The following is a 24,631-nucleotide window of genomic DNA, read 5'->3' as shown; positions in this document are numbered from 1 at the left end:
ACACGAAAAAATTGGATCTAGATATGACCGTGCCGGTTGTAGTTTGTCTTTTTTTTTAATTTATTTCTATGATCTCAACATATAGGTACATAGGTATATTCACTTTCAGTAGTATTATTTTAATGCTACTGTCACCCTGTCGCAAATTAAAAGAAAACAAAACAAAAAATGCATTCCGATGCAATGGTTAAAATGATATGCTGGCAACAGATGAGAAACACTAAGGAATGAAGTGTGACATCCTCTATGTGCAACAAACCCCACACAATCCAATGTGGCCTGGATCAACTGTTCATGACGTACCAATTCCATCCTGAACACCACAGTAGCAGTCCTTACTCTTAGAAATTACTTTCTGGGCTTACGTCACCTACTCACCTTCTTCCTCGACACCATTCAGTTTCTGATCTGCTAACTTTGCTGTCACTCCGTTAACGCCATCCACTGGTGCATCCCCTTCTTCATTAACACCCTCCTGGTCACCCGCTAAAGGTAACAAGTGTAAAATCAAGTGTTCTGTAGCACGATTGTAATGTAAGTTTGTAACACTTCAATACACATACCATGCATGTATACATAATATTTGACAGAACTACTTCATGGCTCATGCTAACACTGACACAAAAAAAGGCTGACAGGACAGGACAGGATGCTTTATTCTGTTCTATCATTTCTGATTGTCATCATCCATAGTTCTCAGAATATCATACAGTGTTCATTTCCTTTCATTTTCCTAGACCTGACAAGAGACACGAGAGTACGGCCCTGCCTCTCAGAAAACTTACTCGATATTATAGAACAGCAAGGCACTGGAACGAATTTCTATGCTCTGGTGGCACCCAAGCTTACCTGCCCTAAAAATAAACATTCTTTTTTATGTCTTTCTCCGTTCAATTCAAATTAAGGCTGAAGTTGTGCTTATTGACAGCAAAAGAAATAGAATTGATAGATTTCTGGAGGATTTCCATGCCAGAACTCGACTAAATTTCAAACCATGAGTAGGTCAGGCGTCATTTCAAAATGGCTGTCAACGCAGGAAGTGGGTCTATTGGCCGAAAACTAAGCAGGATGTTCCTACCCTACCGCCCAGCTTCACTCGTATAGACTTCCACGTGGACAATTTCACAAAAAAAAAAAAAAAAAAAAAGACGACTTGAACCCTACCTTATTTTTGCTATCAACCAATTCCCTAAAATGCCTGAAATGTAATATGTCAAAGCCAGCAATGGTATGCCATCTTTTAACACTAATCCAGTTGTTTAAACATTCCAACAACTCAAATTAATGCTTGCCATGTTTGGAGTTATTTTTTTTTTTCAAAATCGCACTGGGTGATGGGCCGTGAAAATTTGATCCCACCCAACATTCTCTTTACAGGGCATGCAGTGAGAATACAGCCGATAATAGCCGATATTTGCAATTGGCGCAGTTTTATCATGTAATTAAACCCCAGCATGGCAATAAGCTATGCAGATTATCTCCCTTGGCTTTACTCTCATCTCAAGGCACCACTTTTTTTTCTTGTGTCCTTTTTTCTGTTCGATTGGATTATAAAACGCATCATGGTATCATGGATATGTGGGTATTAAAATGCTATGCATACAGCTTTTTTTTTAAAGTAAGATCCAAGCATTTAAGAACTAGGCCCTATTGCTAGGAGGAAAATTTCTTGTGATACAAGTCCCTGGCTTAGCCCCTAGATAGCATTGTTGGTATCCTAGCCATTATGCTGTAGGATGAAGAGATGTCCCATCAGAGCTGGCAGAAGTGGTGAGTTTGAATTCCTCTGGCGAGAAGTTACGAATTTGAATATCCGTGTCATGCTTTTTGAGAGGTAAAATGGACTTCCTTATGTTATGATTAATGTTAGAATTATAATAAATTTTAATGTTGGCTTGATAGGATTTATACCGCCTTAAAAAACATGTCTGATTTTTATAATATACAATGTGCTTTGTCAAAGTCATGCGTGATAAAAAAAAATCATTGTTGTTTCACCAGTGACACTCTCGACAGCTGTGGTTGTTGTTTCAAATCGACATCCTAGTGTTGGTGGCCAACGTTTTGCTACCGAAATATGGTTACGCTTACAAGTCTTCTTCTTTTTCTTCTTCTTCCTTTTCTTCTTAGTAAGCTCAGCGGACCCTTCTACGACACCATTTTCCTTAACTTCTTCCTTATTTTCCTCCTCGATTTCTTCCCCGACTTGGGAAGCCATGCTCATTTCGTCTATGCCTGCTGAACTGTGCACAAGGTACTAGTGTAAAGTAAAATATTCTCCAAACCAAAATATATGTCTCCTGAATGCATATGTGTTTTGCTGTTTAGTGGTTTTTTATGTAAAATTGAATTACAAAACATTGTCGGTATGGGTCTCAAATGTTATTTAACTATTGAATTATAAAATACTTGATATACGACTTTTTTTAGAGAGTAAGTTAAAACTCCCGCCATATTTTCATGATGGCTGATGGTTTACACCTCCCCTGTGGAGCAGACCAAGAGATAGTAATTTTACATAGCAACCGAACCTAAATCTTAACGTACTTCGTGCATGTCGTTTGTGTGCTGTAAGAGTGACAGGTGAGAAAGTGCGTGTGTGAAAGACAACCCCGCGAATATTAACTGCAGTATTCAAATGCAGTTGAACATGCCCCATGAAGGTAGCCTTGCCTACCTGTACATGGTAGTTGTTTAAATACATACATTACCCTTAATGTTACAAAATGTGATACTGTTAAAAGTGAGACTGTGAAGCAATGAGTTAATTTGATATAGTATAGACGTTTTGTGGTTGTAGTAGTAGGATTAATGTTAGTCAATTTATACCACTAAATTAGGGATGTTGAAGCCCTGACCTTGCTTTTATATCAAAGGCCAAGGGGTTAGCACTGGAGATTGCCACCAGTGTGATCACTGTGAGTTCAAGTCTAGTTCAAGCAGGCTTCCTATCCGGTCCAACGTGGAAAGGTCTGCCAGCAAACTGCTGATGGTTGTGGGTTTCCTCTGGGCTCTGCCCGGATACCTCCAAGCATAATGCTCATCAGCGTTGTATAAGAGAAATATTTTTGAGTACAAGGTGCAGTGTAAAACTCCAGTCAGATAAATAAAATAAATTATATCAGAAATTCTGCTAAGGTTCCCTTATGTTGCCAGTCTTGGTAAACGTGCAGAACATAAAATTCTAGTATCGTTTCTAATCATTAAAGGTTAACTGGAAACATTTCCTCTGATGCAAAATGCGCAGTTAAATTTGTGTGAAGTGTAGGCTTATACAGATCGTCAGCGTTTGATAGACGATATTTTTGGCCTACATTGTTATAGAACATTATGAAACATGATAATGGTTCTGGAGCAATGGTCTTCACTGATGTCATGGTGAACTGCATAATGTTTTATAATGTTTTTACTTTATGCAAAAAAAGAATAGAAGTGATCAAAATGCATGACATTAGAATGTGGATGCAATTAAGCAATAAAAATTTCTCAGTACAATGGCATTGAAAATGGGATGTCTTATTAGCATGAACTGCAGTTCAAATCACGAAGGTAATCTAACATCATAGTAAGCCATGGTTGCACATCCCCTTACAGTGTTAGGTATTGAATTAGACAAGTGACAAATTATCCTTTCTAATTTCATTGTTTTGAAATTGTGCGGAGAGGTGAATAAAATGTCAAGTATCAAGCATCAGCGAGGTATGAACTGGCAAATTGATTTTTAGCTTTAAATTTAAGTTAAGACTCTGCTTTACTTCTTATTGGAATGCCACATATTACTTCGATTTGGCTGATCTTTGCTGTAGCGTATACATCAAATAATGCCAGTAGGTAATAAAATATGTTTTAAACTTTTTAAGTATACAACAGGAGATGACTTAGGCAGAAGACGAATGGTAGAAATCAACTGACAATGACGGTGACAAAACTGACCTGTTCTAAAAAAGAGGCTGTTACTATTAAGCTCCCAGATGACTATACCAGACAGCCTATTGCTGACCTTAAAACAGATGGCATTTACTCCAAGAAATATATACAGGTGAGAAAGACTCAATCTTTTGTAAACGTAGTTATCAAGTATACAACAGTTACTTAAAGCATGTGAATATATTTTGCATAACTGTTGCAAATATTTCTTTATGTAATACTAACTAAAAGTCACAGCATTATGGATGAAAGTTTTTAGCAGACTGGCTCTCTCATTCAGGTGTACCACTTCTTGAAATTCTAAAAATTTATGTAAGATATTGAAGTTTCAGGAAACAAAAAATTATTACTTGTACATATTTTGTGTGTATGATATAAAATTTGCTGTTATTTCATTGCTCATTAGTATTCATCAGAGATAAGTGATATTCACCTTAAGCAGAACTTCAAATATGTCAGGATTTTGTGACTGGAGATTACAGATTCAAAGAAGGCCATTCGCTGTTCTGGAGTTCTTAATTTGATGCAAGTAATTGATTAAAAGGGTCCAAATGTAAAGCATGCTTATCGAGTTTGAAGTTCACACCATCTGTCACCCCTATGGGCATGCTCGAAATCATGTGGCTCTTACTATATAATCGTAGTTTTAACAATATGATTACAAGTACATGTACTGTTTTATGGTATCTTGGTTTCAGGGTTTTGTGTCCTCTAAATGGGATTTACAGTACAAGAAGAAAAAGCCTTACCTGTTGAAACTTGTTATTGACGAAAGTGAGACATCTGTTCTGATTAACTCACATAATTTAGTTAATATGTTTGCTTTGTTATTATGATCATCAAGGAAGATATGGTTATGCTTTACTACGATTATGCAGCAGGTTAAACAGAAACTTAATTAAATGAACTGGCAACGGCCTGCTCCACAAAACCTTATATAAAGGATAAGGACAATGTTCATGTAGCTATTGTGTATTAATGAAAAGTAATCAAATGATGATGCAAATGTGTATATTATTGAAAGGGAAACATGCTTTGTACTTAAATTGTCTGGTTCAACTGTTTGGCAGGTAATGTGTCTACCACTGGTCCAGCTTCCAATACCAGTTCCATCAGTGTGTTCTGTTTTGGTGACTTGGCCAAGGAAGTGGAACAGATACTCAAGGGGGTAACATCATGCACTAAATCTTAGTCGAAGACTAAAATATTTTACATTCACTCATTCATTATGTGTGAAACTAAACAGTACACTTGAAAGATATTTTGCAGTTTGCATCCAGAATGAGCCTAAAGCGTTCAGGTTAAAAAGCAAGTTAATTAAGATTAGGAACCTCCCCCAGTTATCGTTTTGTATCTACTTGTTAAACACAAATTAGATAAAATGAATGTGATTTAACCAATTTGTTTATTTTGCGCTTTTCGCTCGAGTTGCACGCATCATTGCACAAGTTAGACCTGCCTCAAAATACGAACAGAACACCATATCGTTAGCGTATTAATACACCAAGAGTGTATTGTGATGTGTAACAGAGACATAAGTACACTGGTATCCTACTGCCTAAATTGGCAAATATTGCCAGCAGTCATTGTTTTGTTTTTCAAACTGCTTGATTACAACAACAGCACGCCATGCGACCGGTGTAGGCTACGGATGTCGCAAGGTTATCGAGTAAAAATGAATCGCAATACTTAGGTGTGTACATGTACTTGTCAAATTATGAAGAGCCAGTATTATTACCGCACTTGCTGACTTTTAGGTTAGCATTAGTAATCTGGAAATTTGAGTTATATGTTAGACACTCAGTCACACATGGGATTATGCGTGAGTAATCCGGGATTACCGCGCAGTAGGTGCCTTGATTTCTGAGTTCATTTCAAGTACAGGATTTATGTTGTCCACCAGACACATGCAGTGGGTAATTAGAAAACAATAGGCTGTGCATGTTCAGCCAAATGCTGCTCAGGTAAGGCCTACTGTTTTGTCTGAGACACGAAAGACTTTATTGTTATACAGTATATACAGTGTAAAGACTATTAAACTGTATATACTACCACAAAATATGACTTTGTTAATTTCTGTATTAATATAAAAAAGCGCAATTCTCGATGTCATTTTTGTGATTATTTTGACTATTTTTACCCCAATTTTTCAGTAAATGCAAAAAGAAATGTTATAGTATATTGAAACACTGATTTTTAAAGATATAGATTAGCCAGATGAATGCGTGGATATATATCTGATATATGTATAGAAAATTAACTACATAAGTGAAGTTTTAAGGTGGAAACAGAGCAAAGAGTATTAGGAACATAACTGCTATATACAACAGTTTCTCAGACCGTGAATTTTTAGAGAAAACAGGACAAAATACACAACAGTTTTATCCCAGGCTTCTGTATGTGTTATAATTGATAACGTACTTTAATTGCTAAGCTTATTCTGAAGACTAACACAAAGGCATATTTGTGCAAATCGGTCCTGACTGACACACTGACGTTCACTTATAAATAAATAAATAACCAAAATAGCATAAGATGCAAGAGCTCAGTCGGTTAGCGCGCTAGCGCAGCGTAATGACCCAGGAGTCTCTCACCAATGCGGTCACTGTGAGTTCAAGTCCAGCTCATGCTGGCTTCCTCCCCGGCCTTAAGTGGGAAGTTCTGTCAGCAACCTGCGGATGGTCGTGGGTTTCCCCCGGGCTGTGCCCTGTTTCCACCCACCATAATGCTGGTCGCCGTCGTATAAGTGAAATATTCTTGAGTACGGCGTAAAACACTAATCAAATAATAATAAGATGCAAGATAAAGAAGTTAGAATCGGCTATTTATGATATTAGAATATTAATATATAATATAAATCTCAAACTAGTTAAACACTGTTATACGAAACAGAAGCGACCGGCCCGGATAGCACAGTTGGTAGAGCGTCCGCTTCGGGACCGGTAGATCCAGGATCAATCCTTGATCGAGTCACACCTAAGACTTTAAAAGAGGAAGTTGTAACTTCCTCGCTTGGCGTTCAGCATGAAGGGGATAGTGCAACGACTGGTTGGCCCGTATCAGTATAATGGCTCGGGCGGTGCGGCTTACTTGCCTTTGGTAAGTCGTCTCAGTGAAGCAGCACTAAATAAAAGAGCAATGGAAATCTGTTCTGCAACAAGGAGGCACATTACACGTACATGCACCCTAATGATTCCTTCGTCGTCATATGACTGAAAAATTGTTGAGTACGACGTTAAACCCCAAGCACTCACTCACTCACTCACGAAACAGAAGCCAAATAATACTTGTGTACATGCAAGTTCTCATCTTCAGACACGAATTTCAAAAGCTTTGATACATGGGTAACTGACAAGTGTATGGCTTTGGAGTCTAACGGTATATGTAATCAGTGTTTGAATGAATACATATTCCAAATAGTCCAGGTAAAACAAAACTTTAACCCTCCCCCCAGCGATTTTTTTGCGGGAGGCTGGGGGGGATTCTTCTTGGCTGACAGAGTATTTATTTATACCACTGATGTCAGTGTCATGACCGGTAAGTAATTAAGAGCTGACCACATGAATATTTGTACACCTGGAAATCAGTCATTATTTCATAGACGACATAAATAAAGATTTTGCAGAAAAACAATGTTAACATTCAACCGGCCCAAATTAACAAATAAATACATGCAGTCCAGACCATCCCACTTCACGACACCCTTTCTAACAGCTGTACTAATAGTGATGTCCTAAACAACATGAACTACCGAACAAGTAAGTTGCAGAGGCTGAAACGCTCACTTTATTTACACATCAGTACAGAAGTTTGTCACGACGAAGCCCATTGGTCAGTATGCTTATGAGAGCCAATCAGGTCATTTGTTATGTGCAAGATACAACACGGGACCGATATAAAGCAGAAAGTGTAACAGAGATTGAAGAAATATGGATAGATTAAATGCTGTGATATTCTCCTAGAAATTGCAAATATTAAATGGCAGTATCATACCCTGACTTTACATACATGGCCAGCGATTAATTTCCACTTGGATCTCGGCTCGAGTAATGTGGCAGATTGTGGTAAGCTGAAGTCAAACAGAAAGGTACTGTAAAATACTTATAATTCGCTGGAATTTATTTTTGCGGATTGTCTCCAAAAATATGATCTCGGGAATTAATTTTCCAAGATGTAATGTGGTAGAAATTATTCAAGCACGTCAAACAGGTATCATCATGGATGGCTTTAATCCTTATGTCCTTATCCTGCGGTGTCGCTAATCCTTGTGATGTGAATCAGAGATTAAAAAATGGGGGATGGATTATCACTACTACTTAGATTACTTTTGCACCTACCGTGAGCAGTACTCAAACAGGGATCACTTCTTTCCGAATCATTGATGAGTTGGCCCCCTACTTTTAAACACCTGGCCTGTCACCTTTTGAGCAGTTCAACGCAAAACATGAATTCACCATTATGGGCACTAGTCACTCATTCTTTATTAAGTAACATGGTAAGTTTTGCATTGTTTTCAGTTTTAGTCGTCCTCTGTAGCAGGTCAGAAACCTCAAACATTGCCGTAGCTGTCTAACAGCCATTGTGTTGTTACACACTCTTCACAGTTTGGGACATGCTCACTCATTGGACCACAATGGAGGCACAGCCAATTGGATATCGTGTATCAGAGTGACATTCATCAGATGCCAGCATGTGCTGGTATCTACTTTCCTTTCACTTTACGGGCATTGCGAAGTTTGATCAAACTAAAGACGAACGTACTCCCACTTTGTTTTATACCCACCAAGCCTTAGCATCACAGTTTGTATATAATTTAACCATAACTTCCCTTCTCTGCTGTTAAAAAAATTTAGCTGGCCCATTGGGCTTTCATAGCTCAACTCTCGGCTCTGTGGCAAAGATTTCACTTCATTATTACAACTACCTGTAGTATATGATTCAGTATTGGATATTTTTAACAGCACACAAAGTCGTTTTTCTCAACACAGGTCTTTTTACTACGTTTTTCAGTCGTTTCAAACGAATGACAGATAACCAAATCGCTTTTAACTCGTATTTTACATTCATTTTCATTCGTTTAAAACGTATAAAGAAAGTAACGATAATTGGGGATGGTTCCTTATATCATAGTTCTTCTTTTCTGTTATATTGTGTTTCTTTTTCATTTATATGTCTTTTTCATGACTCTTGCCCTAATTATGCTCAGTGTTGAAGTTGTATATGAAGTGTAGGGAAAACCATTCTGTAAGAATTCTCAGAAAGAAAACATTCATATCGCTGTATATCAGAGAACATTCCAAATTTTTGTGATTTCAGAATTTTGTGATCATATCAGGGTTTACTGTTGAGCAGTCTAATCGATCAACGGCAGGTCATACGTGTCAAGTGTGTGTGAATGATGATAAGGGAGATGTAAAAATCTGGGTAGGTCCTGCTGGATCAACTATCTAGAACCACTTACCTGTGGATGTATGAATTATAGGGATAAGTACAGCTATTTAATTTGAACAGTGTTTTATTCCTGAACATGGTTGAAAATATACTGGGCCGAGGTTAGTTAGTGTGAAGGTCAGTTGACAGTTTATTGCACTACTGTAATGTATGAGTAAAAAACAGCTGTAGGATGAGAGATAAAATGATTATACTTTTGTCGTCTTCTCCTTTAATGCATTTTAACACATTGCTAAAATTCTTTTAACATCCCTGGTATCTTTAAGATTGTAGACATCCGAGGAAAAGTCAAGGTAGTTTCTGACATAGTCGCACGCCCACCTCGAAATGCAACTTCTGACGTCCCCACCAAAAAGGTAATTTATACAGATATTTCAAAGCATAAAGACAGTTCTGGCTCCTGTGGAAGTGAGGAAACAGCATTTTCACTCAAAATAATTACGGCATTCCCCTTGTGACTGTAAGAGTTCAAGTTCAGCTGTATTTGTACTTAGGAATTTTGGCCAAGTTGATACCCCACTGAAATGAAAACCAGTGTGAGGGGGTTAGTCCAAGTGTCAGCGATCCCTGCCTGGTTGGGGTGGATTGTCTGATTTGTTTAGGGATTGTGGTCCGTTGAGTTGCCACAATAGTCCAGTTCCCTCAGAACAGCATTTTTTCAGACAGCATCAGTAAATGTCTGCTAAATAGTGCAGTAAATGTGACATGCATGTATTTCAGAGTACTGAAGGCTTCACAGCTTTTTCCTGTGTTTGATTTGCTTTAGGTTTTGACAGTGAATGAAGTGGTTATGTGTTTTCCAGATTGTCATTCGTCTTGTATTACAGCGAAACCCACCACAGTACGAATACACTACCATCGACAAAGTCAAGGCAACCTCTAGTGTAAATCTCTTCGCTGTGGTGAAGTTTTTCAAACCTCCATATCGCACAAGGGGAACAGGTGAGTGACTAATGTGAACAGAGGTTGATGTTTGCAACCACCTGATGCATCATGATGAAAAAAAAATGTTTCTTGCATTCATTATCATTCTTGCATTATTTGTGTATGTAAACGCTTCATGTTATGTTAATTTTTTTGGTTTTGATTTTGTACTGGAAAATTTATGGGGACTATTGGTTAAGCTCATTTTCGTGTCTTTGTGAAGGTTGGTGTAATTTTCACAGTGTGTGTGTTGCATTTTGATTACGGCATATTACTTTGTCTCCATGAAGATCTTTGCCAGGTTATGAGTCTTGTGGATCCTACATGTGACTGTCTGACAAAGTTAAAGTGCGTCTTCTTCATTAGACCACCTGCAGAAGTGCCACCGGTGAAATTAGGCTCTATTGTACGATTTCATAGATTAAAGGTGAGTGGGTAGTCTTTCATTTATTCTGTGTATATGTATGTCTGAAAATCCAGTGGCAGTTTTTCCTGTCGTATCTTGCTGATGAAGTGTATATCTCTTAATTTCTTTAAAGGATTCATGAAGTGAAATGTGTTCTGTTCTCTGTATCAAATTTGTGACATTTTTAACTCGTCTTTATTGAAACGCGTTGTGGTCAAGTAGATAGAACATTTTTCAAGTGCTGTATTGTATATAACTGTGGCTTGCTGCTACAGTGAGGTCGCTTTTGCAAAATACAGAAAATATGCGTATTAAAATGAAAGCAACTGCTTTTAATGTTTTCATTTCTGTATATTTAGCTGAAGAGATATAAATTTAAACATTTGTTTTACAGTCAGAAAGATTTTTTTTTCAATGTTAGTGGAGGGTAAAGATGCAAAAACTGAAAAATCCAGTATTTAGCTTGCTTTTACAGGGTAGGTTTTCTACATATGTAGAGTGCAGCAACGTGAGGGGGATATTCCATCGTTGATTCAGTGTTTATAGCATAAACCACAAAATTCATGACTTAGTGTATTGTGTACTAGAATGAATGTTAAAGTAAATGTTAGGGGTGATATCTCAAAAAGTACTGCATGTTGTGACCTTTAAGTTTCTATTAAAGACATAAAACTTCAATCCATTGTCTACATAATCAGTAAGTGATGCGTCTGGAGATGAAGTTATTGGTAATAATGTACTTTGATTACCGGGTATTGCATTTCAGGTTGTTAATTACAATGGAGAGCCACAAGGCAATAACTCGCCTGGGTTCTCTTGGCTTGTGTTTGAGGGTGAGGAAGGAGCGAGTTTAGAGCCAAAGACCTCTAGCTCCCAGTTTACCCTTACTGATGGTGATAAGGAAAAGGTATGGTATGATGAAAGAAGCATCTCCATATTGGGGCATACATGGTACTGAACAAACTTCAATACAGAAGGCTAGTCCATATGAAATAAAAAAGTGACTACTGTTGACTGTGGAGGGTTGACAGAGGGCACTTCAATGACTAATTCTGAGTCATTGTGCGCTCATTACGTCCGTAAACCAGCTTTGTCCTCAGTTTGTTCTATACGGGTATGATCAGAACATCAAGTAACACATGTGAACTTTCTTTTTTTGAAATATAGATTTGATTTAGTTCATTTTTCAAGTCTGTCAGAGTGTCATAAGGAAATACTAATTACGAAAGATATCGAAGAAAGAATAGTTATCGCCAGATTACAAATGCATGTAACCATTTTGTTGCAACTACATACAGGTACTACATGTCTGTTATGGCCATACACAGCTAAGAGTTTACAGGTTTATTTTAAAAGAGTTTTGTCAGGGTGTGCCGGACAAAAAGTTCACAACCATTATTTGTTCTGTTGCCACTCAAATCATAATGTATGAGGTAAAGAGGGCTTGTCAACACATCAAACATGTTTTAAAATGATTTTCTGGATACAGGGTAAACATAATCTCCACCACAAGGACATATGCAAGTGGATTTTAGATCATAGTCATGGTCTTCGGGTTAATAAATCATAATACTGTCTGGAAGTAAAGCAGGAGTCTGGTTATTCAAATTAAAGAGATTTAGAACAATTTTAGTGAGATTTGTTAAACATTACCACATTGTTGTGAGAATGTTAGATGTGAATATTACTCCTAGTTATTGCCCTCCTCACTATTACTGTAATGTAATACAGTATGTAGTGTTCTAAATACCAGCTATCCAACAGTCCAAAAATTTAAAAAACATTATCTACCAATATGACAGATTATGCTTTCTCACAGTATTGTCTTTTTTTTTCTTTGTGGGGCCTCAGTGCCTCAGTTGGTTAGCGCGCTAGTGCAGCGTAATGACCCAGGAGTTTCTCACCAATGCAATTGCTGTGAGTTCAAGTCCAGCTCATGCTGGCTTCCTCTCTGGTCATAAGTGGGCAGGTCTGTCTGCAACCTGCGGATGGTTGTGGGTTTTCCCCGGGCTCTGCCCGGTTTCCACCCACCATAATGTTGGCTGCCGTCGTATAAGTGAAATATTCTTGAGTACAAAACACCAATCAAATAAATAAATAAATTTTTTCTTTGTCAACACTGAGAGTATTTTTAGTTTAGTTTGATTTGATTTGATTTTATTCACCATGATGGAATATGTTACAATCAAGATTAAGTAAACTAATGGTGGGAATTGGTGAGCTTGTTCTATCCTGAAACAATGAAACAGTTAAATAGCTGAAACAAAGTAGAGGTGATATATTATAGTAGACTATATATAGTAGTATTTTTCTTAAAATAAAACAATGCGTCATGATAATATAATAGCGTATATGCAACATACCAACCAAGTAGAAACTAAATTTCAAGTAGGTATTTTTTGGCCTCGGGTTTAAATAGAGAGGTTGAACGAACTGGCCGTAGGTTTGTTGGTAATTTATTCTTTTTCTATGGGCATGATGTATATAGGGAATAATAGATAAGCTTTGATATATCAGCGTATAAATATCTAAAGGTCGACCTCTGGTATTCTATTGATGGATGTAAATATTTTCCTAAACAGCATTATTTGATTCCAGAAAATCATACATGGCGCCCACCATGATTTTTTAAAATATTTTACAAAAGCGTGTAAGCACCTATATCAGCCTATAATTTTTGAATTTGTCAGAGTTTCCTGTCTTGTATATTGGCGAAATTTTTCCAACCTTTATGCACTCTGAAACACACTCTGACGAGAAACATCAGTTTATTATATGTGATAAGGGAGCATTTATATTATCCAAAACTAGTTTTAGAATTTTGACAGGAATTCGGTCTAGCCTGAGCAAGGCAGAGGATTTAAGGCCTACAGTGACAGATTTCATGTCAGAGGTCGCAGTAACTGGAAAGGAAAATTGCTAAGTAAAGGTTTCCCCAGATAATCTGAAAAATTTGCTTGTTCTTGTGGAATTTCAGAGTCCAGTTTTGATGAAATATTACTGAAATATTCATTAAATTTATTGGAGATTACAGTTATGTCGTTTACATCTGTATTATAGATATTAAAAGGTGAAGTTGTGAAGGAGATGGTTTATTCATTCATTTATTGTTTTCTAGACACATGTTATGTCTTGATTATATTTATTGAATTTCTTTTTGAAATATTTTCTTCTGGCAAAACATAGCATACTATGAAATTTATTTCTGTAGACCTTGTATTTGCGAGTAACACTGTCATTGTGCCTAAGTTGCAGCCTGTGTAACGTATGGGTAACCCTTGTTTATTTCTAATGTTCGGGCTGGAAAGTAGTTTTAATTAACAGGTTTGAATTTAGCTAAGAATGCATCCATTGCAACATTTGTGTCTTGACTTTCATTGTAAACAGAATCCAAGTTTGTTTTTTGAACTGATTGAATAAAAGTCTCCCTTTTGCTGGTAGTTAAATTACGACACTGTATGTTTTTTTGTGTTGGCTGTTTCTCGTGTTCAAGTTTACTGATGTGGAATACTGGAAAGTGGTCAGTGATGCCAGTGAGAAGAGTTCCACAGATCAGAGAATTGCCGTGGAAGTTCATGAAAATTTTACCAATTACTGTGGCAGAGCACAGTTGAACCCTTGGTGATGTTGTCTGTATTGTCTGTATTTTGACAGGTTAAGGAGTTGAGAAAGTGGGCTGCTGGTTTGGATGAGTTCAGCAAGAATGTTAAGCAATTTACCTTGGGTGATTTTATACCTGGCAGCTATTCTGATATTGTCGTTCAGGTAAAACATGGTTGCATGAAATGCTTACTGTAACATGTATGCAAAAGTATGCGAAAATCACTACATTTTGCCTAATTTCATAGTGATAAATTTCAAGTAAAAATACATTGTTTTACAACAGAACTTTTCTAAGTATAGTACTGTAATTCTTCAACCATTTCGCATATTTTCAAGATGTTTATTCAAGTATATTTTGAGGGTAATATTCAGTGTAGTCTGATAAAGTTATGCCTGTTGTAAAGCCCTGAGACTGGCCATCCCAATCAATATTGACCTGTCTTCAATTTAAAAATGTGCAAAAATCACAAGATAAGTTGCTCTTCCACATGGGAAAATGTGAGAAAATAGAGTAATATACATCTGTAACATCGTTTCAGGTGGTGTCCACTGGTGTTGTTGAGGAAGGTGTCTGTATATTGCTGAGAGTCTGGGATGGAACAAAACTGTTGTAGTAAGGAAATGCTAATTCTAGGTTATTGCAATTAAAAAGTTAGTATCCCTACTCTTGGAATAATGTTTGGATGTATTTGTTATTTGATACGTCGGTTAAGTTTGGCCTTTCACATTTCAAGGACAGTACATTTTAATTTTTAAGACTAACAAATTCAAAACTCAACTTAACAGTTTAGCTCAAATCGTGCTTGAAATCTGTATATCAGCTAAAATTGTTAAAGATGGTACATCCACTTGTCAGAGTCATTGATGTACATGATTTTTTTTTCATTTCTCTTAGTCCTGTTAGATCAATTGACGTAAGTGGTGAAAGCTGTGACCTCGACACTGATGCAGAACTTGATAAGATAGCCCAAGGCTTCATCTATGATGTATGTCTTTTTGATGATCATTATGCAAATGGCAGAGCTATTAAGGTGTGTTGCTTCATTTTTCAGTGAATAAGATATCATCTGCTGAATATATAGTCATTTGAAACAAAGCCATTTGAACCATGTTTTGGGCAGGAAATTAATTTATTTATATTCAAGTCAGCACCTGACTAATGTTTATGTCCATTGAAAGACTACAATTCAAACTATTTTAAACAGGTGTTAAATATTTTTTTAGTTTTTTTTTCAACCCAGTAAATATTTAGTGAAACTTTATCTTGACGCAGCTTCAGCACTTCTCCATTATCAAGAGAAAGGTGACATCATGTTTACACTAGCTGTCTAACGTTGAAGGTATAATCTGTAAAATGGTTTTGAGCATAGCAGAAATAAGTTGTAGCGATGAAAGCCCAAGTGATAAATAGCTTTCTCGGAAGTTGGACCACTGCTTGAACTGTTGATACAGTAGGCCTACTAGGCTTATATTATTTACAAGGTACTCCAGAGACCCTGTTTTAAATAGCCTGCAGACACACAGTGATGGTAGTCTTGACTCAGGTTGTAGCCTCCAGAGGGGTTTGTTGGTCATTTTGAGCCCTATTAAATGTTTACAAAATTACAATAAGATTGTTGTACAACTAGATTCATGCTCAATTCTAAAACAAATAAAAATAATTCTAAGCACTGCTCAGGCTACATGATGTAGGCAATTGACTGTTCCTGGAGTTTGTGCTTCAATTTTGTAGTGTTGTCTTCTACAATGAGATCAGTGCTGATCTAGTTCTTGCAGAGGTCAGAGAAAGCAACTCAGCTGCGAACACAGTGTTTAATAATTTTACTGTATTTTACAGAAGAAAACAACAAGAAAAAAAACATCCTTGTATGCGAGGAAAACAAAGGAGTAAAATTTAAATTCTTCAGTTCTAATAAATTCACAGAAAAATCATAAATCATAGCCTAAGGTTTAATTAATCTTAAGCGTTGTCTGGTGAGATGCCGTCTTCTCATTCCCAAAAACCTTCGGCATCCGTGATGAATTTATTATTGTCTCTGATATTTTTTATTTAGAAGCTGCTGACTAAACGCTAAAATGATGACAAGTGTTTGTTTAATTTGAACAGCACGATTAAATAGGCTTCAAGTCTATTGGGGAGATAAATGTGGTTTGAACCGAGATGGTATGATACTGTACTTACTGCTGTCTGACATAGTTTGTGATATTGTCATGGCATCGTAATATTACATGGCGATATAAAATTCCCAAGATGGCTGCCTTGATTCACACCAGTCATCTGTGCAGTATTGCCACTTTGTTACTCCATTAAATCTGATTAAATTGATAAAGTATGATACTTGTTAGATAGCTTGAGTAGACTGCTTTCTACTTAATTATGTTTTAGCCAGGTGCTGCCTTGTCCTTTAAAGCGAAAATTGCCTCGTTTGACATCTGGCAAATGTTGCCTTGAAAGAGTTGGTAAATCAAGTTCAATTTTTAATGTTCAACTATACATTGAAGTAAATGTTTGGTACTGTACATAGTAATTAGAGAGCTGTATAAAACCTGACTATTTCGTAGAAATCTGATTTGATCGCAAACTGTGTAATCAAATTGAACCAACAGACTTGCTGCATTATATGATGAAAGTGTTAACATACATTTTTTATGTTTTTTTACAGCCAGGAGATCTCATTAATCTTCGAAATTTGCATGCTGCTGTGTATAAAAATGCAGAGACAAGAGATGAGTACAATGCTTTACAAACTGTTGAACTGGTGTTACATAGGGGGACTTCTTATGGCCGTGGTGTGTTTAAGGCCAAACCAGGTGTGCAAGAAACAGAGAACCTGACAAACAGACTTGATGCAATCAAGGAGAAGGTTAGGAGTAGCAAAGGTGGACAAGATGGAAGTGCTGAATCACCTAGTACATCAACAAGGGTGCCCCAAAAGACAGAAATGCCACAAGATTCTTCCATAGCAAAAGACAAGGCTGGCCTATCTTGTTTAGAAGGGAATGTGGCTAACATAAACAGACAAGATGAAATTACCACAGAGTTGTGCAATCATAATGTATCTGCAGAAAACTCGAGGCAGCCAGAGAAAAGGGGAGTTTTTCATCTAAATACACAGAGTGAAAGGTTGTCACCAAATAAAAAAGTTGTCAGGCTTTCTGATCACTGTGAAAGTTATAGACAGGTTCATTTTATCACACCTGGGTCACCTGAGCTGCAGCTGTCATGTGACCCAGCTGTCTCTCCTTTGCAATCAGATCAAATCCTGGATGCTAACAGGTGCATGATGGACACTGCGACAGGTAGTTATCACAAATTGTCTGAGTGTATTTTGTATGTGCACAGTAATCTGGATTGTTCAAGCCCATCCTTGTCTCTCCAGCAAATGGCTGCACATGCCCAAACTCTATGAAGGATATAGAATACATGCTGATCGGCTGACAGAGTGAAGATAGGGTTTTCTGGATTAAGCTATAGAGCTTTGGTCACGCTTCAGTAAATCTGGCACCACTAAAGTTAAGCTTAGACTGGACTTGCCTATCTCTTGTACCAACTAATCAGTGATGATTCTGTATCCCTGTAATGGAGCTGGTTTCAACAAGGCCCACATTGATTGTTGCCAAACTTTTGTTTATGTTCTGCTTGTTTAAATTATGAAGTTATGCCTACAGACGGCAAAGAAAATATTATAGTTCATATAATTCATTTCAGTGCCAGAACTTGGTTACATTTTTGATACGACAGATTCAGTACCTTTACTGGTCTCAAAGTTAAGACAAAAGACAGCAAGGTTGATTTGTGATGGTAGTAAATTAAGAAGACAGTATTATGGATTCACCTGGAACATGGTTTTAGAAATGAAAGTAGCAAAAAAGGTCAAGTTATTGCCATGAGTGGGAGAAAAATGATTTGAAATCTGTGCAATGGATTTTTGAAACACAGGGATGGATTCAGTATAACATTGAAAATCAAAATTTTAAAATAACACATAATCAGGTGGGACTAGTTACATGTATCAAGTGTCCCTTGAGTGCTTCACTTCAATTGAGTGGGCACCATTGACTAAGTGGATTGATTGTTTAATGAAAGTGTATTCATATGCTTTTAATGGACTTCCCACTGCCGGTCGAAAACACACCCAGGCCTATGTTATTTCAAATTGCAGTAATTTGCTGAAACTGCTGTATGAAAAGCTTTTACCTTGCTAAATTTTTTTATCTTATTCAGTCTTTTCTCCAACTCACACTGTGAGTCAGTTATGTTGCATTAACATTGTCACGCAATATGGCGTCCATTTGGGATTTATGTAAATACCCCAGAAAAGCTTTTTTCTCCAGGACCACTGCACTAATTAAGTTCCAATCTGGCATAAGCGTATTCCGGCAATTAGTATTCCAAGACATTCCGAATGTAGAGTAGGTTTAGGCAGGCCGGTGAAATTAACAGAGAAATAGGTGAGCTGTGAAAACTGTCTAAATTGATCAGAGATTAACATTTTTTTTTTAAATCAAATAATAATTATGTGATAATTATGTGTGGCTTTTACGTTATGAAGAGAAAACTTTTCGGGATGGTTACAATTTTCTCTCATACTTAACACTGGGTCTTTGTGTAAGACTACATGAAACTAATCACTGCAGTGTAACAGAAGAATCACTCTTGCCACAATGTATTCTTTGTGCCCTATGTTATGGACTATAAGCAGAAGATCAGAGTTATGTTACATGTACATTTGTAGCTCTATGCTGGTCATTAGGACTACCCTAATTCTTCCAAAATTTGGGACAGGTATTAGTAATGTTGAAAGTAGAATATTACATTTCTTTACCAGCCTTTTGGAAATTTAATTGTTGTTTATTAGATGGTCTAAGGATGTGAGAGAAAAGAAACTCAATATTCCTGCTAGAATTCCATATATATTGGCTAAAATGAGCAGACCAGGTGTCCCAAATTTTAGGATAAATAGGGTATGCCCATTGTACTTGTATACGATAAATGACAGTCTTGGGTTCAAATCCAGTATATTCCTCTTAATTCCTGTCGTGTTTTTTTTTTGTTTTTTTTTTTGTCCCGTTTTAATTCTTTTTATGATTACCAGTAAAAATGTATGACCTACACAGCCCATCCGCTGTTCCCTGACAGGTATATATTTGTTTTGATTTTCATTCCTAGTTCTCACAGCACATCAACACATAAAAAGTTGTTGTCTGTCAGAGGTGAAGCGGCACAACGTTCCTTATAAGTTCCGTGTTCTGGCCAAAGTGGTGGATTATCATCCGAAGACAGAGTATCCCGAGGATCTGGTCAAGTTGTACTGCCCGCAGTGCCACTTTGTGTAAGGATATACATCGGATGGTTACAACAGTGTGAATAATAGATGTTGTCTAATCTTGCATTTCAATTAATGACAAAGCAGTTGCAAGTTTTTGTAGTTCTGTGTGGTTATCCCACATCTTACACCTATGACTGGGTAGTGTGTGAGAGTTAAGATCTTGTCTATAAATCATTAAGAGACTATGAGGTAACGGTTCAGTCACAGCTTTGAACAGGAAGCTCTAAAGATCGCTGTGTTCCACCTTGCTTGTGAGGCTATTTACAGAACTGGGCCCTCTTTCACAAAATCATTTTTTCATAGCTTTTCTAGTACATGACCTTGCCTATGGCACTATAACCTAGACAACGTCTGCTTCGAAAAAAGGTACGATAAATATGACTTATGCAGTTGTGTGAAAAGGCCCCCTGTATGTAGTTATTGAAGATCATTTGCCTTCCACCTTTCAGATTGCATATCATATATCGGAAAGTTTTTCTGTATGTACCAAAGGCCATTGGTTTACTGGAATCCTTCAACCATAAGACTGGCTGAATGCTCTTGTTCAACTGTAGTAATCTAGAGTATGGCTGTTAATGCTCATAAAATACTATAAATTTCTTAGAAGATATCATTGCTTGCATTGTGGTTGATTTATATTTCAGAGTGCGCCCTGATATATCACCTGATGGACAGCTGAAGTACCCCCATTGCATAAAGTGTATTAAGGAAACTTCAAATCCAGTATCAGAATGTAAGTTTCTCACCTGAATGCTAACATATCTGTGTGTAGGGTGGCATAAATAGCTTTTAACCTTCATTGCTTTGTCAAATTTTTACTCTGCAAAAAAATCCTTTCTAATTTTACACACTTGTGTTTTGAGAGCTATCAGGTTGTTTATCTACAAGTACATTTACATGCATACATATAGATGTGCATACATGCAATTTTCTGACTTTTTTCTTGCAGATAGTTATTAAGCTATATTTCATTGTAAAGTACAATTTTTGAACTGTTTTCTTACTGAAGTTAATAAAAGTCCTACTGTATCAGTTTGTAAAGGAAAGAGGTGTGATTTGTGTCTGTGGAACACAGTGAGGCAAGTGATCGATAATTTAATGTGTACAAATTTTGCCTAACATTTTTTCCACATCACATGATACAAAACGACTGTTTTTACCTTCAACGACAGTAGAGTTCGAACTCGAAACTCCCCTATTCTTGTTAAGTGACCCAATAAAATTTAATTTGGTCCTGTATTTTTCAGATCATTCCCAAATAATATGACAAATTTAAGCGAGGGCTTTTCCAGCACATTGCAATTTATACTCCCTACCATATGTTTACAGCAGCTTCCCCTTCCATGGAGTACACATTTATTCTGAAATTCAGTCTGAATGATGGTGAAGATGCTATTGTAGCTCGTCTATGGAGGGACAGTGCAGTAAGTTTTTGATTTTGTCAGTCCTCTACCTTAAACTCATATTTAGATTTACATATATTTATTACCAAAAATCATACTAGCGTGTGAAAAGTTTAAAATCTGCAGGAGAACAAGCTACATGTAGATGTCGAGCCGGAAAATGAAAAAATAAGTGAATTTTAATAATAAAAATCTGTGGTCCAGGGCCATTGTTTTCTACGTAATAGTTTTTAAAGAATTGATGTTATAACAGATCTCAGTAAACACGTGTTGACTCATTGATGTTTTTATCTCTTAAAGGTCAATATACAGGTACCTCAAATAAAATGTCTGTAAATAAGTTGAGCCTGTTTTTCATCCTTTTAAATTGTCAAGAAGGTCTTGTTTTTTTTCCCTCCCATTTAGACAGAATTTTTGCGTGGAACCAAGCCAGAGGATGTCTTAAAAGATTCCAGAACCTTCAAAAGAGTCAGATGTGACCTGATGGCATTGTTGGGGACAGATCAGTCCAAACCATGGTTAGAATGTTGCATCAAATCTTACAGCAGTCAAGCAGGAACCTGTTACCAGATATTTGATACAACTTTGGCATGAATCTCATATTTTGTTCAAGAAAATATGTTTGTGTTGATAGTGGTTAATTTTTTTAGTCCTAGACATACATATTTCTTGTTGGCATTTTAATGGCAGATACCTTGTATGAAGTTTTTCGTTGAAGGTTTCATGAATTTATGAAATTGGTATTAGCATTCATGAACAGCTGCCTGAGCTTCACATAATCTAAATTGATTATGTCTGGCCATAATACAACAAAAAAATTTGCCAACATTTCAGGAAAAGTTCCATTTCAGTGATCATTACAATGTATATAATACCACATTATAACCAAGATGCTCCTTGCAGTGTTAAAGGATGTAAAGCCCTTTTATCACCAAGCTGCTCATGACATTGTGAATAAAGCTTTATCATGTTCATTACAAGGTAACTAAAGCCTCCTTTTTACTTATTAATTTATACATGCAATGCACCTCCATTACTCATTAAGTTGCACATACAATGCACCTCCATTACTCATTAATTTACTACATACAATGCACCTCCACCCACACACTCTCGTCTCCATAAATAAAGCCAGTTTTTTTTTTAATTAAAAATGTACTGAAGTGTTATAAAATATATTCATTCTGGGAATGGAGTAATGTTTTATTATTATTTTTTTCTTATCTTACACAGATATGCGACTATTTTTGAGTTTGTATAAAGAGCGCAGCTTTCTTCATGGATGAGTAAATTTCAGTGTCAAACTCGATGCTTGTCTTAATGTTAATCTTGTCTTCAAACTCAACAAATAAAACTTTAGAATAACTCATTACACTTCCAAACAACCACAGACATGCATATGAACAAGACACAAGAATTATTTTGGAGTTCCATTTGTTAAGTTTAAAGAAAAGATTGATATTAAGAAATGCATCATGTGTTTCCAACAGAGGGACCATGGCAAGCCAGACTGGTTCATGTTTTTTGTCCCATGTTATTGGCCATTAAGAATGATGTCACATGTTCAATTAAGCTACTTGCCACGATATGGCTGAAATATTGCTGATGTGGCGTTAAACCATAATCATTCATTCATTCAAAATCAGCTCTGACTTTGAATCAAGAGAATTGTCAGGAAGGGGAGAGACTGGGTTCGATCATGGAATGTGAAATCCAACTGGTCAGCATGAACTTTTTTGAAAATGTTGGCACGGATAACAGAACTCTTCTATCTATGTGATAACATTCAAATGTCACTTAAGTGTGATTTTACTGTACATGTCTCCTACCCAAGGTGAACCTGTTTTTCTCCCAGAGAATTTTTTGCAATCACAATCTTGACATCATCTTGAATTTACATCTGAAAAGTTGACCTCAACACTTTTGTTAGTTTTTCTAAACTCTTATAAACTTATTCATCAGATTTGTCTAATTTAAAGGGACACAGAATCTGTGCTAATTAGCAGACAGTGAACAGTCACATTTGAGGGCACACCAAAAAAATCTACCTATGCTTGCCTATCCTTAATATAGGCCAACTTTTAATGAAAAGTCTGAAGCCTTTAATTGTAGGACAAGAGAAGGATGCATTGCTTTGTCTGTGTGCCCTTACCATAACACATGAATGCAGCTGCTGCTGTCTGAGCAACAGTGATGATGATGACATGTCATGAGGTAACAGAGATATTAATTACCAGCCCTGGACACTTCAGGGGCTTCAGTGACATAGTGGTTAGGGTGCTAGTGCAGCACAATGACCCAGTAGCCTTAGGCCATTGTGATCACTGTGAGTTCAGCTTGTGGTGGCTTCCTCTCAGTTCAGACGTGGAAAGTTCTGCGAGCAACCTGTGAATGGTTGTGAGTTTCCTCTGGGTTCCTCCCACCATAATGCTGGCTGTATATTAAAGTGAAATAATGTTTAGTATATTATAAAACACCATCAAGTAAATAAATGACATCTCCAGATGACCCTTATTAATATTAAATTATTTTTGACTTTCTTCATCCATAAAAAAATGGAGTGTTAAGTACCAGCATTCAAACAAATATTGAGTAACCATCATTGGCTCACAACGGTAGCAGAACAGTCCTAAAATCAGGTGTAGTTTGATCCCATGCTCATCATTTGATATTCAGCTTATTTTGTCAATTGAGACCCTGCAGGTGAATACATGTAGGCCTATATCAAGCTTTTCATTCTTGATAGATTTCGACTTCTTCCAAATCAATCATGATGTTTAGGGTTCTGCCCTGAAGAGCTGTGGGTGTTCTTGATAGCTTTGGACTTCATCCAGTGTGTTGGCAAATCAATCATGATGTTTAGGGTTCTGCCCTGAAGAGCTGTGGGTGTTCTTGATAGCTTTGGACTTCATCCAGTGTGTTGGCAAATCAATCATGATGTTTAGGGTTCTGCCCTGAAGAGCTGTGGGTGTTCTTGATAGCTTTGGACTTCTTCCAAATCAATCATGATGTTTAGGGTTCTGCCCTGAAGAGCTGTGGGTGTTCTTGATAGCTTTGGACTTCATCCAGTGTGTTGGCAAATCAATCATGATGTTTAGGGTTCTGCCCTGAAGAACTGTGGGTGTTCTTGATAGCTTTGGACTTCATCCAGTGTGTTGGCAAATCAATCATGATGTTTAGGGTTCTGCCCTGAAGAGCTGTGGGTGTTCTTGATAGCTTTGGACTTCTTCCAAATCAATCATGATGTTTAGGGTTCTGCCCTGAAGAGCTGTGGGTGTTCTTGATAGCTTTGGACTTCATCCAGTGTGTTGGCAAATCAATCATGATGTTTAGGGTTCTGCCCTGAAGAGCTGTGGGTGTTCTTGATAGATTTTGACTTCATCCAATGTGTTGGCAAATCAATCATGATGTTTAGGGTTCTGCCCTGAAGAGCACTGGGTGTTCTTGATAGATTTTGACTTCATCCAATGTGTTGGCAAATCAATCATGACGTTTAGGGTTCTGCCCTGAAGAGCTGTGGGTGTTCTTGATAGCTTTGGACTTCATCCAGTGTGTTGGCAAATCAATCATGATGTTTAGGGTTCTGC

General features: G+C 37.0%; 2 protein-coding genes across 2 annotated transcripts in view; one reads left to right on the top strand and one right to left on the bottom strand.

Moving 5' to 3' along the window:
• LOC135470020 (methionine aminopeptidase 2-like) overlaps positions 1 to 2,225 on the bottom strand; it is an 11,699-nt gene extending 9,474 nt beyond the window's left edge. Inside the window, exons 1-2 of the mRNA XM_064748711.1 lie at positions 2,092 to 2,225; positions 379 to 486 (exon numbers count right to left, since the gene is read on the bottom strand). Of these exons, the coding sequence (XP_064604781.1) occupies positions 379 to 486; positions 2,092 to 2,224 (241 nt within the window). The 5' untranslated portion in view covers position 2,225. The remainder of the gene's footprint in view (positions 1 to 378; positions 487 to 2,091) is intronic.
• A 231-nt stretch (positions 2,226 to 2,456) lies between these two features.
• LOC135470262 (protection of telomeres protein 1-like) lies at positions 2,457 to 22,078 on the top strand. Its single transcript, XM_064749091.1, has 17 exons — positions 2,457 to 2,583; positions 3,861 to 4,039; positions 4,626 to 4,701; positions 4,998 to 5,095; positions 9,244 to 9,351; positions 9,645 to 9,734; positions 10,206 to 10,320; positions 10,593 to 10,729; positions 11,475 to 11,615; positions 14,363 to 14,473; positions 14,851 to 14,924; positions 15,207 to 15,342; positions 16,975 to 17,611; positions 19,482 to 19,644; positions 20,286 to 20,374; positions 20,971 to 21,065; positions 21,450 to 22,078. The coding sequence occupies exons 2-17, from the start codon at positions 3,914 to 3,916 to the stop codon at positions 21,636 to 21,638; spliced, it is 2,385 nt and encodes a 794-aa protein (XP_064605161.1). The 5' UTR covers positions 2,457 to 2,583; positions 3,861 to 3,913; the 3' UTR covers positions 21,639 to 22,078.
• Positions 22,079 to 24,631: the final 2,553 nt, after the last annotated feature.

This window comes from Liolophura sinensis, chromosome 7 (genome assembly GCF_032854445.1).
Source record: "Liolophura sinensis isolate JHLJ2023 chromosome 7, CUHK_Ljap_v2, whole genome shotgun sequence".
Taxonomy (NCBI): Eukaryota; Metazoa; Mollusca; class Polyplacophora; order Chitonida; family Chitonidae; genus Liolophura; species Liolophura sinensis.
The sequence above is the reverse complement of the archived record's forward strand: the minus strand, read 5'-3'. Positions and strand labels throughout refer to the sequence as shown.